This window comes from Danio rerio, chromosome 17 (assembly GCF_052040795.2).
Source record: "Danio rerio strain M-AB ecotype USA chromosome 17, GRCz13ab, whole genome shotgun sequence".
NCBI classification, from domain to species: domain Eukaryota; kingdom Metazoa; phylum Chordata; class Actinopteri; order Cypriniformes; family Danionidae; genus Danio; species Danio rerio.
In genome coordinates this window covers 40437004-40461057 of record NC_141037.1, presented here as the reverse complement: position 1 = coordinate 40461057, position 24054 = coordinate 40437004, and the positions used below count along the sequence as shown (strand labels likewise).

Here is a 24054-nt window from a genome sequence, read left to right as displayed (position 1 = left end):
GGCACACTATACACTATGCACTCATGCACTATGTACTTATGCACTTACACACTCAACAGGATAGTACATGTATGTAGTGTTGTCCCAAATGGCACACTAATGTTTTTATACTAAACGGAAATTCAAACCGTTTCCCTGATGACGTTTGACGGTTGCCAAATCAGTGAAATAAACGACCGAATTATCAAATAATACCTATCGTGAGTATTGCCGCATTCACCATCGGGAGGCGATATAATCACTCTCGTAGGAGAATTTTGCTTTCTCCATCCAAAATAAATAAAGTTATCCAACATGTGCGTCCGATAGCTCCGCCCCTTCCGCTGTGTAAGCAAACCTGCGGTCGTTGAGTGCGTGAAGTGTCCATCATTACACACTTCATTTTAGCGGCTGAATGAGTGCATCATCCGGGTAATTAAAGTGCACTTATTATTTTAAGAGTTTTCAGTGTGAACACACTACTTACACTATTTATACTACAAAATGGCGTAGAATAGTGCATAAGTATGCGATTTGGGACGCAGCTTAAGTGTTTTAATGTTTGCATAAATAATGTTTGCAAAATATTGTTACTGTAATTAACAAAAATTTACGTTGTATCACCCCAGTACATCCCAGTCCAGAAAATGAAATAAATGGTCAAAATGTCCTGTTTAATTTTAATAGATAAAAACTTAATTGATAATATAAATTTAGTTTCACAGCAAAAACATAAATGATAGCAGAACATTCTGTTTTTATATAATGAGAAGTTCATGAACTTCAGTATTTATAGAACAAGATCCAAAATCCGCTCAACTCCTGATGGATAAAATAAAGCCCAATTTGACTTGTTCCTCAACATCATCTTTTACTTGAAAAAATGTCACAATTCAGACATAAAATGGTTTGCCAGTGCTGAATTGAGCTGCTGTGAGTCAGAGATGTGTTCAGCTTCACATGCGTGCTCATCCATTCACAATTCTGAATAGTCTGCGCTATCCGTTTTATAATAGAGCGTATTTAACACTGGGGAACCAGGGATTGGATTATAAACCAGAGTTCAGAAGAGCTTATGGGCCAGTCTTTGTTGGTTAACTCAGCACTGTGGAGTCCTCGCGTCAGGTAGCCCAGTTCTGGGTGTGAGGCTGATTAAACTGTTTCTATAAATATCCACATGCTGGCGCTCAAAGAATTGCGTTAGAAATTCAAACCCCTGCTACAAAGATTGCTGAGGAATTTGATAGAGACATGTCAGCTAATTAAGGATGAAAAGAGGCTGGGAATGTGGTTAAAACTGATCATGGTTAACTTTATGGACACATTTTAAAGGATATTTCACCCAAAAGTAAAGAAAAACACTTCATGATTTAATCTTGTTGTTTCTTACCAAAAAAAAAAAAAAAAAAAAAAGCTTTAGGTTTTATTTCTAATCCAAATATCTAAAACTTTTACATCAAGCAGCAGTTTCTAGAGAAGTAAAATATGTTATTTTGTTTTGAGAAATAGTAAGTCAAATTTAATCAAGTTTTTATTTAAAACAAGCAAAACAATGTTGCGTTTGCTTTGAATTTAGATTAGTTTGATTACCCCATTGGCAGATTATTTAGTTTAAGGAAAAACTCACTCAATTGTGACACTTTTTTAAATTTTTAATAATAAGAAAGTATATTTTTGCTTGTCCAGTAAATGCTTCTTGGTTTTAGGAATTGTTAAATATTTGCACTAGAAACTAGACAAAAACTTAAGCAGTGCGTTTCATAAAAATAGCATTTGTTCTCTTTCCAGAATGTCTCTTTCTATTCTAATCGATTGTAATATCTCTCTTTCCATTTTTTTAGTTATAAAGCATGTCCTATTTTTTTTTTATTATTATTATTTTTGTTTATTTTAATGTCATGTTTCTTAATCGCTGTAACATCTGAGTAGATTTAAACAGCATAAAAGCTGTATGGATACAGGCTCCATGTCCTGATATAAACATCACTATTGGTTTGATATTTACATTGTCATACTCAGCCATATGAAATAATACTCACTTTTTTTGTGCTGCATTTTTAAATGGATTCGAATCAAACTGACATGTTTTGAGGGGTAGTTCACCCAGAAATTAAGAGATTAAAAAGCTGTGTTATTGGTTTCAGTGGCTGGTATCTGTGACTTACATACTTTGGAATGTTGTGACTGACCAATCAGAATTAAGGCAGCAATACAGTGTTGTTTATTTGTTGCAACTACAACTGTTTCATAGGAAAATAACACTAGAAACTAGACAAAAACTTAAGCAGTGCGTTTCATAAAAATAGCATTTGTTCTCTTTCCAGAATGTCTCTTTCTATTCTAATCGATTGTAATATCTCTCTTTCCATTTTTTTAGTTATAAAGCATGTCCTATTTTTTTTTATTATTATTATTTTTGTTTATTTTAATGTCATGTTTCTTAATCGCTGTAACATCTGAGTAGATTTAAACAGCATAAAAGCTGTATGTATACAGGCTCCATGTCCTGATATAAACATCACTATTGGTTTGATATTTACATTGTCATACTCAGCCATATGAAATAATACTCACTTTTTTTGTGCTGCATTTTTAAATGGATTCGAATCAAACTGACATGTTTTGAGGGGTAGTTCACCCAGAAATTAAGAGATAAAATTGTCATAACTATGGATGATCTGATCAGGATTTTTGTGGCCAATACTGAGTACCAACTCCTTGTCATGGTAACCGGCTGACACAAATGTATATCAGCTTAATCAAGAATGTCTCTAGATTCATCCAAATAAAACAAATCTTTGAAGAGATCTATAGTTTTTTGTATACTTCGTCAAAATTTCAAGTGGCAACTATTGTTTCCAGTGGGCAAATACCTTGTAAGTAAGTAAACATACATCATGGGGAGTTAAGGAATAATGTATGAATAAGTTAATAAATCTTTGTTATTGGTCTTGATTGGTCTTGAACTATTTAACTGATATCTTTACTTTAAAGTAGCCTACACTGTTTGATATACAGAAAAGCCCTTGGAGTTCTCCCACTGGTCCCGCTCCTGCAAAGAGTTAAAATAACACTGAAGCAGAGTTAAAGTGCTGAGTGAGAGAATAATAAACTCAATAAAAGCACAAAACTACAACCAAATTCAGTCACAACCTTAGGAACCTGCTGTCCACATTAACATGGATTTTATCTAAATGTTTTTTTTCTACAAAAACACAGTATCAGGTTACTGAAACACAAATTTTTGAAATTTTTTTCAAAAGTGCCAGGGTCTGTGTTTTTTAGAAAGCGCTTTTGTTAGAAAATAAAATAATTTTTTTTTTAAAAACCTGCGTACATGTGGACATGATCTTATGAACACAAATGAAAACGCAATTAATCTCTCAAAATCTCGGCTCATCAGGATCATTAAACAACTTCACAAACAGAATCAGCAGCTTTACTTATTACTAACCTGTTTGACTATTTCTGTCAGATGTGTACAAAAGTCTGTAGTGAGATTTAGTAAAAAAAAAAAAAAGTTAAAAAAACATTTAGTTTATTTATTTGACGCACAGTAGTGTGTTGGGGAAACTAGTGTGTTTCATCACTTTAAGATAAAGCACTTTGTGCTTTTAAATTTATAAAATTATATGACAGATAATTTTTAGGGGGTTCAAATCAAATGGTTTTCTAATTTTAATCATAATAAATGTGTTTATTAATATGAATGAATCTTTTGTAAGCAGTTGTTTTGAATTAAAATACCAAAAGTTTTCCTTTTATTCAAATTTTACATTAAAGGGGTCTTGCAGCATATTTGGCCACGGGCAACTATAGCACTGCAGTTCAAAACACTGGAAATAAAATGGTTGCAATTGCAACAAAGAGACCATCACTAACAGGTCACACCGCATCTGTATATATTTTAGCTCTTATGACGCGAGCTCATTGATCGCTCATGTACCTACGCATCATTTACCTCCTCACGTGTTGTGGCTGCTGTTGGCTATGTATAATTTATGGGAGTGCACGTACAATCAGAGCATCCCTAGTTGTAATCTAATCTTATGTTGTTTTTAACCAGCATCACTGCATCACCAGTATCAAAATATCACTGTACTTTTTGTTCTCCTTTGTGATACATAGTGCTTTCTACTTTTAATACTATAGCAGAATGTCATACTTTGTTATTTTGTCATTCAGTTGGTTCTTAATCACTGCAACCATTTGAATAGTTGTAAAATGCAATGACCATAAAAGCCCTGTGGATACAGGCTACATACAGTTCGGGAAATAAGTATTCAACACTTCACCATTTTTCTCTGAAAACAGATTTTTAAAGGTGCCATTGACTTGAAATTTTCACCAGATGTTGGGAACAACCAAAGAAATGTGAAAAAGAAAAGATGTGAAAAGAAAACAAATCTAATTAGTTTTAAAATTAAGGTATGTGTAATGAAATGAAATGACACAGAAAAAAAGTATTGAACACATAAAGAAAGGGAGGTGTTGAAAGGCCAGAGAAGACATTTCAGACGGACAGTGGTCCAAAACACAGCCAAGGAAACTATCAAATAGTTTCAGAAAAAGAAAATCAAACTGTAGAATGGCCCAGCCAATCACCTGACTTGAATCCAATAGAAAATACAAAATAAAGTTCAGTTAGGAGGGACAAAACCCACAGAACCATCAAGATTTTTACACACTGTTGTAGTCTGTGAAAAAAAATCACCCGAGGAATGCATGTGATTTCATTCTCCACACGAGAGGCGTCTTTAAGCTGTTCTCTGTTCTGTTTGACTCATTCCCAACCTTATAAAACAATAATCTCTTTTGTGCTCTACATTTTCAAATTGATCGTACACAACTTTGAAGAGTTAGTTCACTCTAAAATTAAAATTGTTATTACTATCTCACCATCACGTCATTCCAAACCCCTGAGACATTTGTGTCATTTTGTGTCCTCTTCGGAACACAAATGTAGATGCTTTAGATGAAATCTGAGAGCTCATTTGGAGTCTAGAAAAATATCAAAAACAATCTCTAAACAGACCATCTGCCTTTAGTGGTTCCATCAGAAAGTATAATTTTTTTTCACATAAAGCCAAAATAATGACTTTATTCAACAGTTTCTTTTTCTCTGTGTCAGTATAGTGTGCGCATTCACTGCAGTGACAAATACCCTATGGGATGCCAATGTGGCTTCCAATGTTTGAAACGTAGTACAGGCGTATCCGAAGTAATATGTCAGAGGTGCAACCAAGTATAACACAAGAACACACATCTATATGTTTTGTATACCACTTTCTTTGGTTTATATTGGTTTGTTATAGTAAGGTGTTTTGATTAGCCAAGTACATATGATAAACACACCGATTAATTTATCTTATGATCCCAATGCAATTTAAAGAACAAAACAGTAAATTAGTTTATGTAATTGTATTTGGATATGGCTTTATGAACTGCCTAAAAGAAAGTCAGGTGACTTCCCCATTGGACAGAATATGTAAGGGATAAAGTACATCCAGGCGGTTTTTCTCGCATAATAAAGCCTGACATGCTTATCAGAAGCCAATCTTGAATTGATTTTACAAAGCATACACATTAGACACAAAAAAAAAACTGTTCAGAGCCTTAGTTTATGATTTTTTTAAATTAAATGCAAAGCTGACAGAAGTGCAAACTGCTGAATGAAGCATACACTAATCTACTTATGATTCAGTCACAAGACGGCGCCAAACAGTCAAAAACAACAGTGTGACAGACAACCTTAAAATGATCAACGTACACTACTTGGGTGAAGCTGTGTTATTGGTTTCAGTGGTTGGTATCTGTGAATTACATAGTTTGGAATGTTGTGACTGACCAATAAGAATTAAGGCAGCAATACAGTGTTGTTTATTTGTTGCAACTACTACTGTTTCATAGGAAAATACCCTAAAATGTGCTTAAAATGACTACATCAGCTTGAAGTGAACCTGTGACACTTGTAGGATACACAGTGGGTCATTTTTGAAGTGTATCGACCAATCCCTGTAGTCCATATGTTGGAGTCCTCTGTCGCTAGGAAATAGTAAGATGGCAGATCGAACGCTTCCAGTGGCTTCACTGTCTCTCAACAGTTAAGCAATCTTTGATCCAAAAATTGCTAATCAATATATAATTATTGGATTGCTTGTTTTTAACCTGACTTCATCTTTAAGGGCACATTTTAAGGTGTAGCTTATTGTTGGGTGAATATGTCTGATGTTATTTCTAACCCATATTCATTTCAGAAAAATAGCATCACACTGGTTTGGAGCAACAGTTTTTGTTTTATGTAAAAAGTGAATAAGAATGGATTTTGTATCTGTTGTGCAGCAGCAGCGGCTGGTGAAGTCAGCCAATGGCGTGGACTCTGTGCTGGTCTCTGATCAGAAAGCTGACACCATGGAAAATGGCAATGTGGCAGAGGACAAACTCTCCGAGGAGCAGGAAAATGAGATATCTCCTTTCAGATTGCCTGGTGAGGCGCTTTGACACATTAACACATCGCCACTTTAACTGAATGTGATTTCATGTTCAAATTAATTTTAATGCTGGTTTAATGCAAGGTTTCTGCAGAGATCAACTAATAATAACAACAACAACAACAATAATAATAATACTAAAGATCAGTTAATAATAATAATAATAATTAGTATAATAATAAAGATCTAATAATAATAATAATAATAATAATAATAATAAAAATCAATTAATAATAATAATAATAATAATAAGTATAATAATAAACATCAATTAATAATAATAATAATAAGTATAATAATAAACATCAATTAATAATAATAATAATAATCAATTAATAATAAAAATAATAATATTGATAAAGACCAATTAATAATAATAATAATAATTTTAAAGTATGTAAAATTAATGTATTTAAAAATTAAGATTCCAAGTTTGAGGAAAGTCATGGAATTTAATAGGAACAGACATTTTTTAAGCATTAATTCATATTGGTAAATATGAATTTGTTGTTAAGTAAATACTAAGATATTAAAGGGTCACAAAAACACCAAAATACATTTTTTGAGAAGTTGACTGTGATATGTGTGTCCCACGCTGCTATAAGGACACTTATATTTCACAAAAAAAGAAAAAAAAGAAAGTTGGTTGTTTTTGCGTAATTCTGAGCTAATTCGTCCTTCCGGTTTGAAAAGAAATAGAAGCTACATCAAGGCCATGAGATCCTTGTGTAAATTTCAGCATGTAAACTGGAAGTCTGTGGCAGGTACAACGTGACCCCTTTGGGTTTTCAGCAATAATTTATGATAAAGACTTTGTTCAAACCAATCAGCGCACTCTATTGTGAATGAGGTGCAACTTCATTATTATGCATGATAGTTTCAAAGGTAGTTTACCTGTTACAGTGTTCAGACAAAAGAAAGATGCCATATTGTGTTGCCAACCGTGATTAGAAGAAGAATTGTTTGCAGACAGGGGTTGTCAATGTTGCATTTATAAATGTGCTGCAATGAAGGTTTTGTTTCCATTTTCCCATGTTGAAAGCCCCAGGATACTGTTAGTCTGCTAAGACGCGACAAAAATATGTTTGTAAGGAACATTCTTTACCTGAGAACTTTTCGCATCTGGAAATGGTTAAATCCGGATTTGCAGCTCGTCTCCTTTTAAAAAATGATCCAGTTGATGTTAATTGTCCTGTCTCTACAGATTTGGTCAAATAAGCGATCAATGGTCTTTGTTTGTTCATTCAGATGGCAAAGTGGGGGGGTATAACAACAAGACATTAATACATGCAGTTAATGTTGTTGTTTTTGTTGTTGTTGTTGTTTGATTACTTTTAGCACAGACAGTCGTGAATAAAGATGCTCTCCATTAGAGCTGACCTACAGTAATGCACAGATTGAATGCTACCAACAATGATTGCATGAATAATAGCCTAGATCACAGGTGTCAAACTCAGTTCCAAAAGGGATGCAGCTCTGCACAGTTTAGTTCCAACCCTAATTAAACACACCTGATCAAACTAAATGAGTCCTTCAGGCTTGGTTGAAACCTACAGGTAAGTGTGTTGGAGCAGGGTTGGAACTAGACTGTGCAGGGCTTCGGCCCTCCAGGAATTGAGTTTGACACCCCTGGCCTAGATGGACACTGACAATTTTACATGTGTTTGACCGTTCAGATTCTTTGAAAGTAAACGTAGAATTGTGTACAAGCTCAGAAATTTACCTTCAGGTTATTTTTGGAGTGTGTGTGCTCAATGCATCGTTCAATCAGTTCAAAGTAACACCCTATTGTGATAAAGTGTCAGTGTTGTGAATTGTATAGACATTTCTCGAGTGCTTTCTTGTTCTGAGCTGGGATATAATCAGCTGGCCACTAAGTGAACTCCTAAGCCACCATAAATAAATGGATTGGATGCTCCAATAAATGGCCTGAACAGTTTTATTTTATTTCTTTATTTATTTTGTGTTGGTTTGATGGGTGATCTTCTATGACTGCAGAGGGCGCTATGGATACAGTAAAGTTTTTCATCTCCTGGCCCATTTCGCTGTTGCTGTACTTTACCATTCCCAATTGTGCCAAGAAACGCTGGGAGTGTTGCTTCATGCTGTCCTTCTTCCTCTCCACGGTCTGGATCGCTGCCTTCTCATACATCTTGGTGTGGATGGTGAGTTAATATTTCATTTTAAGGCATTGTACATAAAATCTTACTGTACATTTAAAATGCACTTTGCTGTTGCTGAGAGCAGGGTTCAGATGAATATATAAATATCCAATGGTGCCTTTGCATTTCTTTATGCACACATTACATTGCATTCATTGCAACATTGCATACATTGACAACCAAAACAGTTGCAAACTACAGAACTGTGTGTGTGCAGAGTAGGGATGTAACTGTACATACATTCATACTGAATGGTTTGATACAAGGTTTTCAAGTCAAGTTGCTGGCTAGAAACATTAATGCAATTACTAGCCAACCAAGATCACGTCCACTGAAACAATTTTGCGCAGCTAAAAACAGCACTTTTTTAAAGAAAAAAAAAGAAGAAAACACACACATTTATGAGCACTAGAACTGCAAAAATAAATAAATAAATAAATAAATAAATAAATAAGCCTTTCTTAGTTTTAAACTTGTTTCTAGTCAGAAGAACTAAAAAATATTCTTTTTTATTTTTCTGTTTTTGTAAATAAGTCAAAATTAAGCAGGTTTTAAAACAAGCTAAATTATCTGTCTGTGGTGTGAGTACAATAATCTTGTTTTAGGCTTGATATAATTGATTTTTACTTTTAATAAGTTTATAGACTTAACATAGTAAAACGGCAAGAAGTTACATTTTTATGATAAATTTAATTATAAAGTATATTTAAGACTAAAGACGATATACTGTAGATCTGACTGTGTGATTTCATTCAATCAAAAAGGCTCCAGCATCTTCTAATATTCTTCACATAAAAAATTAGTTTGCAAATGTTCAAAAACAACCCAGGACATTGGGAAGGTCTTATTAAAAGGGTATTTCACTAAAAAATGAATATTTACTTACGGTTTACTCACCCTAAAGTGCCTTCAAGCCTTTGAGTTTCTTTCATCTGGTCAACACAAAAGAAGATATTTTGAAATATGATGGAAATCGGTAAGTTCTAACGTCCATAGTGTGGTAGTCAAAATAACCTCAACAGGTTTGTGAACGGAATATGACAGAATTTTCAATTTTGAGTGAATTATCCTTAAGTTTTGTTGCTGCACTCTCATTAGTAACAAAATGTAATTGATACATAAATAAATGCACAATATAATGCATAAGTATGTATTAGAATTGACTGTAATTAGGGGTGTACGGATCACAACCCACAGTTGGACCACACATGACTTGTGGATTAATACTTTTTTTTTACTTTTACTAAATTTGTAACGATTGCCTCTCGCGTCATTCAAATCACATGTATGAAAGCATTCAGGATTTCCTGTAAAATATATAGATGACAGAAGAAGTTGTGGTGGGTTATTCAGGATATACTGGGTTTTTAGGTTATTAAAGGTGTTTTCTGTCACTACTTGTTTAGCCTGCATTACTGCATTGTGTAAGCTGTAAGATTAATCATTAAAAGATCAGGATCTCAACACCCCTGCAACAAACTATAAATGATGGTGATTTGCTTGTTTACGAATTCTTTGCATCGCTGCAGTGCATTCAAATCTTTGTTTAAAAAAGCACAAAAAAAATGTAAAAAACAGATTCAGTTTTCAGTTTACAAACAGTCAAATAACACAGAACAGGGGTCGGTTCTTCGTACCTCGCTTAAATGATCTAAGATTATTTGGCAGATCCCGGATCTTTTAATCTTGATAACTGATCTCTCGCTAATTTGGTTCTTCAAACGAGTTCGCGAATCAGATTAGAATGTCTGGATAAACTGATCTGAGATCGCTGCGTGTGTTGTGAAGGACAGATCTATCGATCCTCGAAATCATGATCAGCAAAAGCGTTTTCATATTGGTAAAGGCGTCTGCAACTTTTGTGAAGCATCAAATCACTGTCATATTAACTGTCAAAACATGTTTATGACTGCTGAAATGTATTATTGCTTTAAAAAAGTCACATATTGTGCATTTCTATTATACACAATTTGTACTAAAGCGATCTAAAAAGTTCATATCAATAAGTTTTCTCTTTGCACCACCAGGTGGCAGTCTTTGTACTTTCATTTCGAGGGTGCAGATTGCTTACGTTTTATTAATATGTATAACTTTATTTGTTTTATTAATGACTATAACTTTATATATATAGTTAAAAATATGTACCATTTTCCCAAGTGTATATAACTACTACTGTAAGAAAATATCAGAATTGGGAACATACTTTCTGTATTATCTTTGCTTGAACTAAGCCAATCTAATCCTGTTTATATGAATTGAACCTGCTCCCGATCAGGTTTGACCTAGCAGAACTGTTGCTATGACAACAACTCTCGGATCAGCTTTGAAGAACGAAACGATCCTGGATCGTGTCAAATCGTCAATATCCAAATCCAGCTAACTGAGTAATCCACGTACAAAGAACGGACCCCAGGTTAACAGTTTATAGTTTAGATATAACCACTCATGTTTATGGTAAAGTTTAAAATCACCAGCATATCCATTTAATAACGCTCAAAAATGAAATTTGTTGGCAGAAATTATATTTATTTAACCAATAGGAGACGACAACCAGCCATCAAAAATATGAAACCGAATAATTCTTTAAAAATGATCCATCTGGCAATGATACATGAAGTATTATGAGTGATTAACTGAATCATGAGACTAAAAATACATAAGGGTTGCACAAATTTTAATGTTAGATTTCTACATTTGGCATTATCAGCAACAGTAGTAACAGTGAATTTTTCACAGTGCTGAATATTTTACATTTTATTTAGCTGATTATTTCTTCATTTTATTTTTAATAAAATTACAGCTTTTAAGTTCTGTCTGTTAAAACTGAAAGTTTTATGCAGTGCTGTTTTTATAATAAATGGAAAGCAAATTACTTTTATCTCCTTCTCTATTTGGCCGATCCTAAAAATGGTCTGACCCATGACTATAAAACCATAATGTGATCCGAACCGTGAGATCTGTCACACAACTAACTGTAATGATGAAATAATTTGATCAAACATATGACCTCCAGCACCTCCTTGCAGCCCCTAGGGTGCCAATTTGAGGTCATGCTGCTTGCTGGCATGTTACGTCACTGAAACCCGTTCATTCATGCGAGTCGCTGTGTGCAGGTCACTATTGTCGGATACACTCTTGGAATCCCAGATGTCATTATGGGCATAACTTTCCTGGCTGCCGGTACCAGTGTTCCAGACTGCATAGCAAGTCTTATTGTGGCACGTCAGGGTACGTTTCATTTTGTTGCCGTTTCTACCTTTGCTCATCTTTCATTCGCGATGAGTTAACGTTCCAGCTCTGTGTCTGTGTGTCCAGGCCTGGGGGACATGGCTGTCTCCAACACGATTGGCAGTAACGTCTTTGATATCCTGGTTGGACTTGGCGTTCCCTGGGGCATCCAGACAATGGCTGTCAACTACGGCTCTGTGGTATCTGTCTTTTTCACTCCTCAAACAGACACACTGACACTTCCGCAAAGGCTGTAAAAATGTATTCTTTTGTCTCCTGTTTAGGTTAAAATCAACAGTAGAGGATTGGTATACTCTGTCGTTCTGCTGCTGGGTTCAGTGGCTTTAACCGTGAGTAAATGTGAAAACAACACCTCTCATATATGTGGTTCAGTATATGTATCCCAGTGTTGTTTTAACCAGAAATGGAAATGTTTTGTTTATTAATTTTAACTAATCGATATTGGCTCTGTCTTTTAGTCAATAATGTTTGTATTTAGTTTGTGTATAAAACATTACTATATGTTTAAGCCCTGGTCAGATCACATGATTTTGTCATGTTTTGGCATGATTTCCATAACGTAGAGTGATATGGGGAGTCGTAAACATTAAATAGACGACTTGACAAAATTCAAGCGTTTCTTCTCGTGTAATGTGGCATAGTTCACAGCAACGGGTACCATGTCAGCAAAGCCTCACGACCCCATTACAGAAAATCTAGCATGTTTAATAATTTCCCCGATCCTCACGACGAGTTCTGTCACATGGGTAACAGTGGACAATAGGAGCACATCATTTCTCAGTTATATCCGCAGGTTTTGCTGTTAATTTGTGGGTCAGGTCAAAAAATAGGCTGCATATTTACTTATGGATGGGACTCGGGTGATAAGATCAATCATTGGTTATGCAAACTTTAACTACTTTCTGTAAAATATTAAAGTGTTTAAGCTATTTTGTTTGAAAGAATGGCACAAATATGCAGACATCCCCATTCTCACAAGTTTCTGAGATTCACCCTTCTCAATTCGTTCTTCCGATGTAATCTGGAAAGTTTAATGCTGCTAATACAGTACATTGTAAAAGTCTGTCTCACTTATTCAAATTACTTGATTAAACTAACTAAATTGAAACACACCAGCAATGGATGATTTTGTCAATAAAAATGAAAAGTTTAATAGCCCATAAGTTTTTCTGAAACTGAATATTTCACTTTAATTTTATTTAGGCAAGATTTTATTGTATTTAAAAAAAAAAAAACTATTTGTACTTTGGTGCTGAAGTATGGCTGGTTTTGAAGCACGTCGCCTTAGATGTTATTCGTTATTGTTTATCTAATAGATAACTGACGAACAAAGAATACATTAAAATGAAGAGACAAATTATACCAAACAAAAATTATTCAAAAAATATTTTTTCCACGAAAAATATACAAGAGATTTAATTAATGCTTCGCTGTACTTGTTGTATCACAAACCTCTGTGTCATATTTGCAATTTTTTTTTTTTTTTTTTTACATTTTTTTGTGTCATTATTTTAAAGATTATGTCTTGAGCATCTGATTTTTCCTTGCTGCTGATGTGTATAATTTTTTCATCTTATTTGCGGCAAGCCTAAAGCAAGGGATTGTTAAATAAGCAACCCATTGTTGAAAAAAATGTACGTTTGGATTTTAAAGAAAATATCTTAACATTAAAAAGGAAATAAATGTTTGATCCTATCAATGTCATGACGAATGTCCTTAAGTAATGTAGCCTAGTTGTCAGCAAGCATAAGTGTTTATTGAGATTGACATAAGAAAAAAAAAAACCTTTCGTAACTGGCAGTAAAATCGTGTGATCTGACCAGGGCTTTACTAGTGCCATATCTGTTCAATAATCATAAGGACGCTTGTGTTGTGTTAATAAGCAAGAGGAAAAAAGTAAGTGCTTTTTAATATTCTTTGGTCTGGTATTACAGATCGATGAAAACGGGTATTAAACCAAAATTTTATAAATAAACAATATCACTGGTGTCAAATCCAGTTCCTGGAGGGCCGCAGCTCTGCATAGTTTAGCTTTAATCCTAATTAAACACACCTGATCAAACTAACTGAGTTCTTAAGGCTTGTTTAAAAACCTACAGGTAAGTGTGTTAGAGCAGGGTTGAAACTAAACTGCAGAGCTGCGGCCCTCCAGGAACTGTATTTGACACCTATGGTTTAGATCAATGGTCTCAAACACAGTTCCAGGAGGACTGCAGCTCTGCATAGATTAGCTCAAACCAGCTCCAACTCACACCTGCTTAATAGTTGATGGAACTAATCAGGTGTTCAAGACTACTTGAGACTGTGTTTGATTAGGGTTGGAACAAAACTGAGCTGCAGCCATCCAGAAATCAAGTTTGAGACCTATTTTAGGATGGAGATTGCAATAAAGTGTAAAACATATTATTCCATTACCTATTTTACGCTACAAAGAGCAATTTTCTGCTCCAGCCTAACCATATTTAGGAGTCAATAGAGCAGGGGTGGCCAACCCTGTTCCTGCAGAGCCACCTTCCTGCAGATTTCAGTTGCAACCCATATCAAACACACCTGCCTGTGATTATCACGTGGTGTTCAGGTCCTAATTACTTGGTTCAGGTGTGTTTGATATGGGTTGCAACTGAAATCTGCAGGAAGGTGGCTCTCCAGGAACAGGGTCGGCCACCCCTGCCATAAAGTGAACATGTTTCATTTACTCTTGCATCTTAAATGTGTTTCTCTGCCATCAGGTGTTGGGAATCCACGTGAACAGATGGAGGTTGGACTTAAGGCTGGGCATCTACGTGCTTGTTCTATATGCAATCTTCCTCACCTTTTCCATCATGATTGAATACAACGTCTTTACCTTTGTCAACCTGCCCATGTGCATAGAGCTGGAGGAGTAAGCCAGAAGTTCTCCATGGGCTTTGAACCAAAATACCTCCGACAACCAAAATCACCAATGAATCTGCTGTTTCTCCAGTTCAATCTGCTCTACTGTTAAAAGAAACACACTGTTCCTCGTTGCACATTCACACCACTGTGGCTCAGATGGAAGAACTACATCTCCCAAAAAAATCAAATTACAAAAAAAAAAAAAAATCACTGACTTTCTCTTCTTCACCAATTTCCAGGAACCGAAATTCTCCTTGGCAGCTCCTTTTTGTAACTGGAAATCCTTTCCACTTCTGAACCTCGGACAATCACAACGCAGCCCCATCTAAAAAAAAAAAGAAAAAAGTCTTTACCGGATCGTTCAGAGCAGGAGCATTCAAACGGTCACACTTTCATCACACGCCACTGACAAAGAATGCTGCTCATTCCTGTGTGCATTAGCAATCTACATTTTTCGAATTTCTGTCTTCCCTTGAGACACTGTCTGACATGAACGTGAACATAATGCACTTTATATGTGGCATAAAACATCTATATTCTATTAATTTATTTCCTCCAGTATGGAAAAATGAAAAATACGTCCTTGATGTGGGCGCAATAAAACGGCGGAACTGCCCTCGAGCAAGAAACTGATTCTCGCAGCTCGTTGCACACAAGAAAACTGTTGAAAATCACACGCATTCCAGATGTGAAGGGTTTTCTCGATCATGCAGCGGGGGGTGCGAGAGACTGTATGGGCTTCTTATGAGCTGGATGATGTATTTCCAGCTGAGAGCCTCCGGCAGGGTTCCCATTGGAGGAGAGGTCAGCGAGGAGGAGCAGAAGCTCTGCAATTAGACACGTTTTGGTTTCCCCGTTTCTCATTCCAGACCTGCATTAACCAGTGAATGGAACCAATCATAAAGCACACATCAAAAGCTGCTCCTCACCTCTCATTCAGACCAGAGCAGAAGACCCTCAGGACCGCTCGTTGCTCGTTTGGCGGTGTGGAAGATGAGACTGATGATAACTGCTTTACAATTTCGTACACACACTGATGAGATCCTGGATTTTTTGCAAACATGCTCCAAGTTTGTTGTTTATATGTAGATATCTAACATCACTGATCCTGTTTGAACCAGTGCTTCCTTACAGTAGAAGGGAGGGAGGGTGGATTTATATCCGTGACCTGAAGAGGCCACCTTTTCTTTATTTCCAATGCACTCTCTCCTCCCTCTCTGGATCTTTATTACCGTTTGTCTGTAATGCATGATTTGACACAGAGAAGCCATTTCTAAAGCAGGGCAAAAAGCTTTGTGAGCTCACAGTAAGGATGAAGCTCATGATGATGTGCCTAGGTCATATTTCACACTCAAATTAAAAAAAAAAACATTTATTTTATTGCGCAGGGGCTTCAAAGTAGTATTTGGGTTAAGATTAAATATTATTTATTTATCTATCTATTATAATTATTATCATTATTTAATGAATAGGGTTTATTTTCATGACAATTCTGCACATTTTCAATCCAAATTCTCAATAATGTAATGTATCAATTTAAAACCTAAAATCGTTAAAAAAAACTATATAAATATATTATATAATTATATATAAATTAAAATCCGTTATAAGTGTTAGTATGTTTCATATTTAAATGTGTTTTTGGATATACTTTAAAATAAATTATAATTATAATAACTAAATTACAATAAATTATATTTATCTTTAATGTTTTTTTGTAACTTTTTTTTTTTACAGAAAAAAAGAAATCTTTATTGCAGCAATTCCAAAAATCTATTTGTATTTTTGTATTTTTTTTTACAGCAATAAAAATATTATTGAGAATTGAGGTAGAAAATGTGCCTAATTTCATTTCCATGATGAGATATATGTATATACTTGTATGTTTTGTACTTCTGTTTGTTCACAGCAATGAAATATTATTAAGAATTGAGGTGGAAAATGTGCTTAATTTCATTACCATAATATTTATATATGAAAAGTTTAGATGCATACACACATATTAGGGTGTAATTTTCCTCTGAAATTAGTATCAGGCTCAGTAATATCAATTTTATGGCAAAGAATAAGTCCTTTTCCTGGTCCTCAAAGTAAAATATCTCAACATAAACAAAGGAGCCTGAAAAAAATGTTAACTTTTGATGTAAATTTCAGACAGCACTCAGAGGTTTTTGCGTCTGTTTTGCCATTATGGTAATGACTTAATTTCTGGTTTTTTTTTTTTACGCATTATTATAAGCAGTGTGTTTCCCCTTTGCAGTAATGATGGTAAAATCTAGATCTATACTGTCTTCTTAAAAAAACATATAATAATTATAGTTTTCACATTTTGGGGGTGAAATATGACCAAACCACATTCATTACTGCTTTCCAGAGATTGACCCATAAATGGCAGCTACTAGACCCAATTCAACCAAATGAGCTGCTAATGGGCTCAGAAGATCGGAACTTGAGCTTGGAGGAACGTGTCTTTTGTGTCTTTCGTCAGTCGTAGAACCTGTCGTTGTTTAAGTGCTAGGAGGTGCTGTCGCTGTTGTCTGTGCAGAAAGACAGGTGTTGCAGTATTTGATGTACACATTATATATGATATATGCAATCTCAGTCGGCGAGGGCTGAGTTACGGGGATTATATATTTTCATAGATGAGCCATTTTTGTGAAAGCTGCTGAAATCGCCCACCGCTGTTACACGTGCATGCAGATTCTGTCATCTAATCTCACGTCATCACAGAATTACAGTACCATTCTGTACAATGTTGACTTTAGTTTATAGTGGCTATACGTACTGTGTGGAATGACGGTGGTGTCATGTGATGATTCTCTCTCTTTTTATTTTCGTCTTTGTTCTGTGGTGTTTCTCAGTGGTGATCTGTGTGATACATTATTCAGCAGAAATAGATACACCATATGCATACTGTTGAAGGAGCATCTCCATGTTATATAGTCTTTTTCCAGCGTTAAATGAATTCTTTGGTGCCAGTATTTCAGTACTTATTACGTTCCTTCTCTGTTCTGTATGTTAGTTTCCTTCCTATGGCAAGCTGTTTTAAAGAAACACCACTTTTTTGGGGGGTAACAGGCTTATTTTACAACACCACTAGAGTTAGACAGTTGATTTTTAGAATTTTTTTTAATCCAGTCAGCTGATTTTGTGGACGGTAAGGGGCACTTTTAGCTTAGCATAAATCATTGAATTGGATTAGACCATTAGCATCTCACTCAAAAAGTTAAAAAAAAAAAAAAAAAACATTGATAGTTTTAAAGCTTGATTCTTCTGCATGTACAATGTGTACCAAGAAAGACAGAAAATAAAAAGTGGCTAATTTCTAGGTTAAATTGTCTAGGAACTATACACTCATTCGGCATAATAATCAAGGAACTTTGCTGTCATATCATGGCTGCAGCAGGCGCAATGATATACAATGATATAACTGTGTAACACCAATGCGCCTGCTGCAAACATCCGACTACATTAGAGTTCAGATTTAAATGGGAAATTTATCAAAATCATTTTTTTAGCGAGATGCTAATGGTCTAATCTAATTCAATGATTTATGCTAAGCTAAGCTAAAAATGCTTCCACCAGGCCAGGGATCAGTTGAATAGATTTATACATAGTAAAAAATCCACTCTTTAAATCTAGGGGAGTTTTAAAATGAGAATATTTATCCAAAAAGTGGAGTGTTGACATTTATTCTATAAACACTACTAGTGTCTATTTTGCTAGTATCTATTTTATATAGTAGTATCTTGTTTATTTAGTATTAATATTTATTTATTTATTTGCAACTAATTCTTTAGTACATTTTTAAATATATATTTATAATAAATTCTAGTTTTATTTATTAGATACTATAGCATTTAATCATTAGACATTAGTTCTTATTTATTAGATACTAGCATGTAGACATTAGGCACTTATTAAAATGATTCTAGTACTTTTTCATTATTGATACTAGTACCTGTTTAATAAATATTAGTAGTTATTTATTTGGCACTGTTACTTGTTTATCACACATTATCATCATATGTATATATAACTGGTACTAGTCACAAAAGCTTATTATTACTTGACTACACTCTAAAAATTCTGAGTTGTAGCCCGACGTTGGCTCAAATGTGGACAAACCCAACTGTTTGGATTACTAATGAAATAACTTTTAGTTCATATTAATTAGATACAAGTATGTAATAAGTTATAGTATCTTTTTAAAGGCACTAATAACTACAGATTAAGCACTAAAAGGGATAGTTTATCCAAAAAAAAAAAATCCACTACTTACTCATTGTTCACTTGTTTGTTCCGTTGAACACAAAAGAAGATATTTTGCAAAGAAAAGTTGATTGCTGGGACCCATTGAATTTGTCTTGAATTGTTTTTCACCAATATGGAAGTGCTTCAAAATATCTTCTTTTCTGTTCAGAGAAAAAAAAAAAAAAAAAATATATATATATATATATATATATATATATATATATATATATATATATATATATATATATATATATAAAACACTCAAATGTTTAAAACCACACGAGGGAAAGTAAATGATGAGGTAATTTTATTTTTTGGGTGAACTACCCCTTTAATTAAAAAAGTATCTAAAGTACTAGTATCTTTAAAAATAAACATATTGTAGGAACTATTAGGATCAAAATAGATCTACGATTTATAGCAGTGGTCTCAAACTCAATTCCTGGAGGGCCACAGCCCTCCAGATTTTAACTCCAACCAGCTCACAAATGCTTAATAGTCTAGCGCTCCTGAACACCTTGATTAGCTGGATCAGCTGTGTTGGACGAGGGTTGGAGCAAAACTGCAGAGCTGCGGCTCTTCAGGAATCGAGTTCGAGGCCCATGGTTTATAGAGTAAATGTAAATGCGGCTTGCCATATCTTTACTGATTGTTTTGACATCTCTTTTGCCAGTGCAATATAGACAGTGCATTCATCTACTGTATTTAATAACTCTACAAGCTTTTTGTTAGCACAATCTCCTTATAATGACTTTGTTGCGATTACTCCGTGCCATGCTTGATGTAATATTTGAACTGAGATGAGTATTTTTTTTTTTACTTTAACTGTATTTTGTAAACTTTGGACCTCCGGGGTGATTTGATTCATTATTTCATCTGGTCGCCCCAGACTGGATGTCTTTGTTGCCAGTTGTACAGCACTCTCACATGAATAGTCTTTATGCACTGTCCACCGTAAACCTCTTCAGAGGGCAAACTCTTAAAGCAACGCATGGATATGCACAAGAGTATGAGAACCACTCATGCGGACTCTTGATTGAACATACACACACACACACATGCGCAAACAGACATGCGCAGCTTCACGAGTGACCTGCTGCACTGTGAGTGGATCGGCATATAAGAAACCTTTCGGAAGGTCTACAGATTTAATGATTTTTCGGCAAACGACGCTGGTGTGTAACTTGAATGTATTGTCTTGCAAGCAATGGATGTATTCAACCAATGCATTTTACTGTAAAGCAATAATCTAAAAACGAATATAAACGACGATATATGAATCATGCGAGTATTGTATGGGAGAAAACGATTAAATTATACCGTTCATAAATGTTTCTTGGGTGTCTGTCTTGCTTTTGGTCATTGGGTGAGTGTTTGGCGCCCTCGCATGTGTATAAACGAAGAGTGCAGTTTTGGCCATTTTGTGTTTTCTTCTAAGATGGAAACACTGCTGACCTTCTGAATCCCTTCCAGAGACTGTGGAGAAATGGGTGAGTTTTCTTTGCTTACTTCGGACTCCGCTGCTGTTTCGTGTTTGAGTCTGCAGGTCGACGCTTGATGTTTGTTTGGTAGTGACGATACCGGAAGTATCGGAGTGCTTCAGGAAAGCGTTTCGGTTAGAGGGGGCCAAGATGGCGTCGTAGCAAGTTGCTTTTGCTGTAGCTCTTAAAGTTTGCTCGGACCCGGGAATAAGTTCATGTTCAGGAACTAACTCAAATATGTTTCAAAAGTTATGAGCTAAAAAGCTATCGTTCTATTCGTTTATTTTCTTTTTTAGTTTTCTGTTTGCTGAGTTTGAAAGACGAGTGCTTTTGGTAGCTATATTTGCTAACTTAAACGGGTTGCTAAAACTGCTGCAAAGACTATGGACGAAAAAGAAGAAACCGTAGTCGCAATACACAGCTATGCAAGAAGAAATCTAATTTCTGAAATGGATATACAGCCTGGGCAATTTGTGTCTTTACCTGAAACACCCGAACCAAATCCTGCCAAAAAAAGTAAACCAAGCTCTGACAGTCCTTCGGTGAGTGATGCAACGTTAATGAGATTCTTGCAGAGGATGGAAGCCATGCACGAAGAGACTTTGCGCCGAATTCATGGGGTTGAAAAAACGGTACTTGAAAACTCAAATTCTATTAAACAGATAATCAACTCCCTCGAGTTCCAAGGTGAAGAAGTAAAGTGCCTGAACGAAAAATCCAAAGAATTTGAAAGAAAAATCGAAAAACTAGAGAAAGTCAATGACAAACTTCGTGAGAGGTGTAATGATAATGACGCATACAAGAGAAGATGGAATTTACGTGTTGCTGGCGTTCCAGAAAAAACAGGGGAGAATGTAAAACAGATGATCATCGACCTCTTTAAGCAGGTTTCACCAAACATCGCAGCAGAGCTGCCCGTCGGAGTAGACATCGCGCACCGCTTAGGACCGAGATCTGCTTCAGAAAAATCCCCTCGCCGCATCATAGTCCTGTTTTCATCGCGATCACAACGGGACAGAGTTTGGAATGATGCCAAAACGTCAAACTATCTCAAGGAAAAGAAAATTAAGATCTTTGAGGATCTTTCACAGCAAGATAAGGATGCAAGATCTCTCCTGTGGCCGATGGTAGAGAAAGCGAGACAAGAGGGGAAGAGAGCTGGCTTTCACGGTCCTTTTGCTGTGATTGAGGGTAAAAGACTGACCGCTAAAGATGTAGCAGCTAACATTTAAAGCATGGTACTTGCTCAAAAAGCAACCTTTTCTGTTAGCAATTAGCCTTATAAATGTAAAGAGTGAATCTAAATCTAGTATTATTATTATTTTAATTATTATTTATTTTATTTTCGTATATACATATGTTTATTAAGAAGTGTTAGACTTATTGCACAAAAATGAATCTAAACTATTAGATAACTTATTGTTTTTTTATTTATTTTTTATTTATTTATTTTATTATTATTTTTTTTATTATTATTCAAATGTTTTGTTTTATTAATATTTTTATTATCATATATAATAAGTCTTGGCTCTTTTCTAGACTTCTAGGAAGTTTAACCACAATAACAATGTTAGTTATTTACTGAACTTGTACAGTAGTTATTTTTTTACTTGTAGATTATTCCCGGGTGGGTATTTGTCGTTGATTGCCTGTCTTTGATATAAGTAATATAAACAAGTAGATTTTCTTTGCTTCACAGGTTCTTTTTTATTTTAGTTAGTTTTCCTGGTGTTCCTGTTTAAATGTCATTGTCATTAATATCCTTTAACGCCAGGGGTCTCAGGGATAGTGTCAAAAGGAAAGCACTTTTTTTGTTCGCTAAAAAGCACAATTCAGATTTTTGTTTGATTCAAGAATGCCATTCTACTAATGATGATTACAGGTGGTGGAAATCTCAGTGGGGAAATGATATTTGGTGTTCACATGGCACAGAACACTCGGCTGGTGTAAGCATCTTCAGAAATAAATATGGAGGGGAGATATTAGGGTCAGATTCAGATAGCTTGGGTCACTTTCTCGTATTAGTGATTTCACTTAACCAACAAACTGTAATTCTTGGGAATATATATGGATACAATACTTCAACAGATAATAAAATTCTTTTTGATAAATTAGATGAAAAGCTTACATATTGGTCAAACAAATTCCCTAAGGCATTTATCATTTTAGGTGGAGATTTTAATGTATCTATTAACAATTTATTAGACAGATATCCCTCAAAAAGCGCAGCTTGTTCAAGTCCAACTCTGTTAGACCTACGAGACAAATTTGAGTTGGTAGACATTTGGCGAGAGAAATTTCCTAATAATGTGGAGTATACCTGGTCCAACAAAAGTGGCTCAAGTCAATCCCGAATTGATTTTTGGCTAATCTCAAAAGATATGGCTAAGTTTGATCTACATACTAGCATTCAATGTACACCTTTGACTGATCACAAAACTATCTTACTCAATACACCATTAATGGCAGATTACAAAATGGATCATAAGAGAGCCTCTTTGTGGAAATTGAACAGCTTGATATTAGAATCAGATGATGTAAAGGATAAAATTAAAGAGTTAATTGCTAAATATTGGAAAACAGCCACAACTCAAAATTCATTTTGTTCATATTGGGAGCTTCTTAAGTTTGAAATTGGTGTTTATTTAAGAAAAGTTGGAGCCGATTTAGCTAAAAAAAGAAAGATTCTTGAAGACAGCCTGATCAGTAGTTTATCTAAAACTTCTAATTTCGATGTCATGTCGTTAGAAGAAAAATCTGAAATTGTAGCTTTACAAACAAAATTAGATGATTTATACTTATCAAAGGCTAGGGGTGCTTATATAAGATCTAGGAAAAAATGGCTTGAAGAGGGAGAACTTAATTCTGCATATTTTTTTAAACTGGAAAAGCGAAATTATTCCCTTTCAACAATTGAACAACTACGTATTAATGGAAATATTGTTAAAGATCCTAAGGAAATAGCTGAATTTAGTGCTAGCTTTTATACAAATCTTTATAAATCAAGATGCTCAGAGGATACTTCTTCCTCATTTATGGACTCAATTAACTATTTAAAGCTTATATCTGACTCTGACTCTGAATTTTGTGATGGCAATATAACTTCGGAAGAAATACAAAGTGCAATTAAGAGTTTAAAAAATAATAAAGCCCCTGGGTGTGATGGATTTACAGCAGAGCTGTATAAATTGTTTGCTGATGATCTTACTCCATTTTTATCTAATGTTTTTAAAGAAAGTATTGAAAAAGAAACTTTACCTCCTACGTTGACACAAGGTGTCATCACACTAATTCCTAAACCTAAGAAAGATCTTAACAATTTGGACAATTGGCGACCCATCACACTCCTTAACAATGATTATAAGATTTTTGCCACAATATTTGCCAAAAGAATTAAAAATTGTTTAGATACTATTATAGATGAGACTCAATCAGGATTCATGAGGGGGCGACACATAATGAATAACATCAGGCTAGTTTTAGATTTGTTGGACTATAATGAGTTGGTGGAACATAATAGCTTTATTCTTTTCCTAGATTTTTATAAAGCTTTTGATACAATTG

At 34.8% G+C, this 24054-nt stretch overlaps 2 protein-coding genes across 12 annotated transcripts in view; both read left to right on the top strand.

Annotated features, from left to right (window-relative positions):
• The window catches only part of slc24a4a (solute carrier family 24 member 4a), a 104726-nt gene extending 88417 nt beyond the window's left edge, over window positions 1-16309 (top strand). For 4 of the 8 annotated variants that reach the window (XM_087288998.1, XM_087288995.1, XM_087288997.1 and 1 more), the window contains 6 exons: window positions 6325-6466; window positions 8469-8635; window positions 11746-11860; window positions 11948-12060; window positions 12145-12210; window positions 14611-15861. In XM_087288998.1, coding sequence (XP_087145124.1) covers window positions 6325-6466; window positions 8469-8635; window positions 11746-11860; window positions 11948-12060; window positions 12145-12210; window positions 14611-14766 — 759 coding nt within the window. In that variant the 3' untranslated portion in view covers window positions 14767-15861. 8 annotated transcript variants of the gene reach the window in all.
• A 3768-nt stretch (window positions 16310-20077) lies between these two features.
• Window positions 20078-24054, top strand: part of dglucy (D-glutamate cyclase) — a 38588-nt gene continuing 34611 nt past the window's right edge. For 2 of the 4 annotated variants that reach the window (XM_087290847.1, XM_087290843.1), the window contains exon 1: window positions 20433-20499. Coding sequence is in view for 3 of the 4 variants with exons in the window: in XM_087290843.1 (XP_087146969.1) it covers window positions 20496-20499 (4 nt within the window). In the remaining variant the exon portion in view is untranslated. Of the gene's footprint in view, window positions 20185-20432; window positions 20500-20627; window positions 21682-24054 lie in introns of those variants that run through there. The other 2 variants (XM_087290844.1, XM_087290842.1) reach the window with 2 other exon arrangements.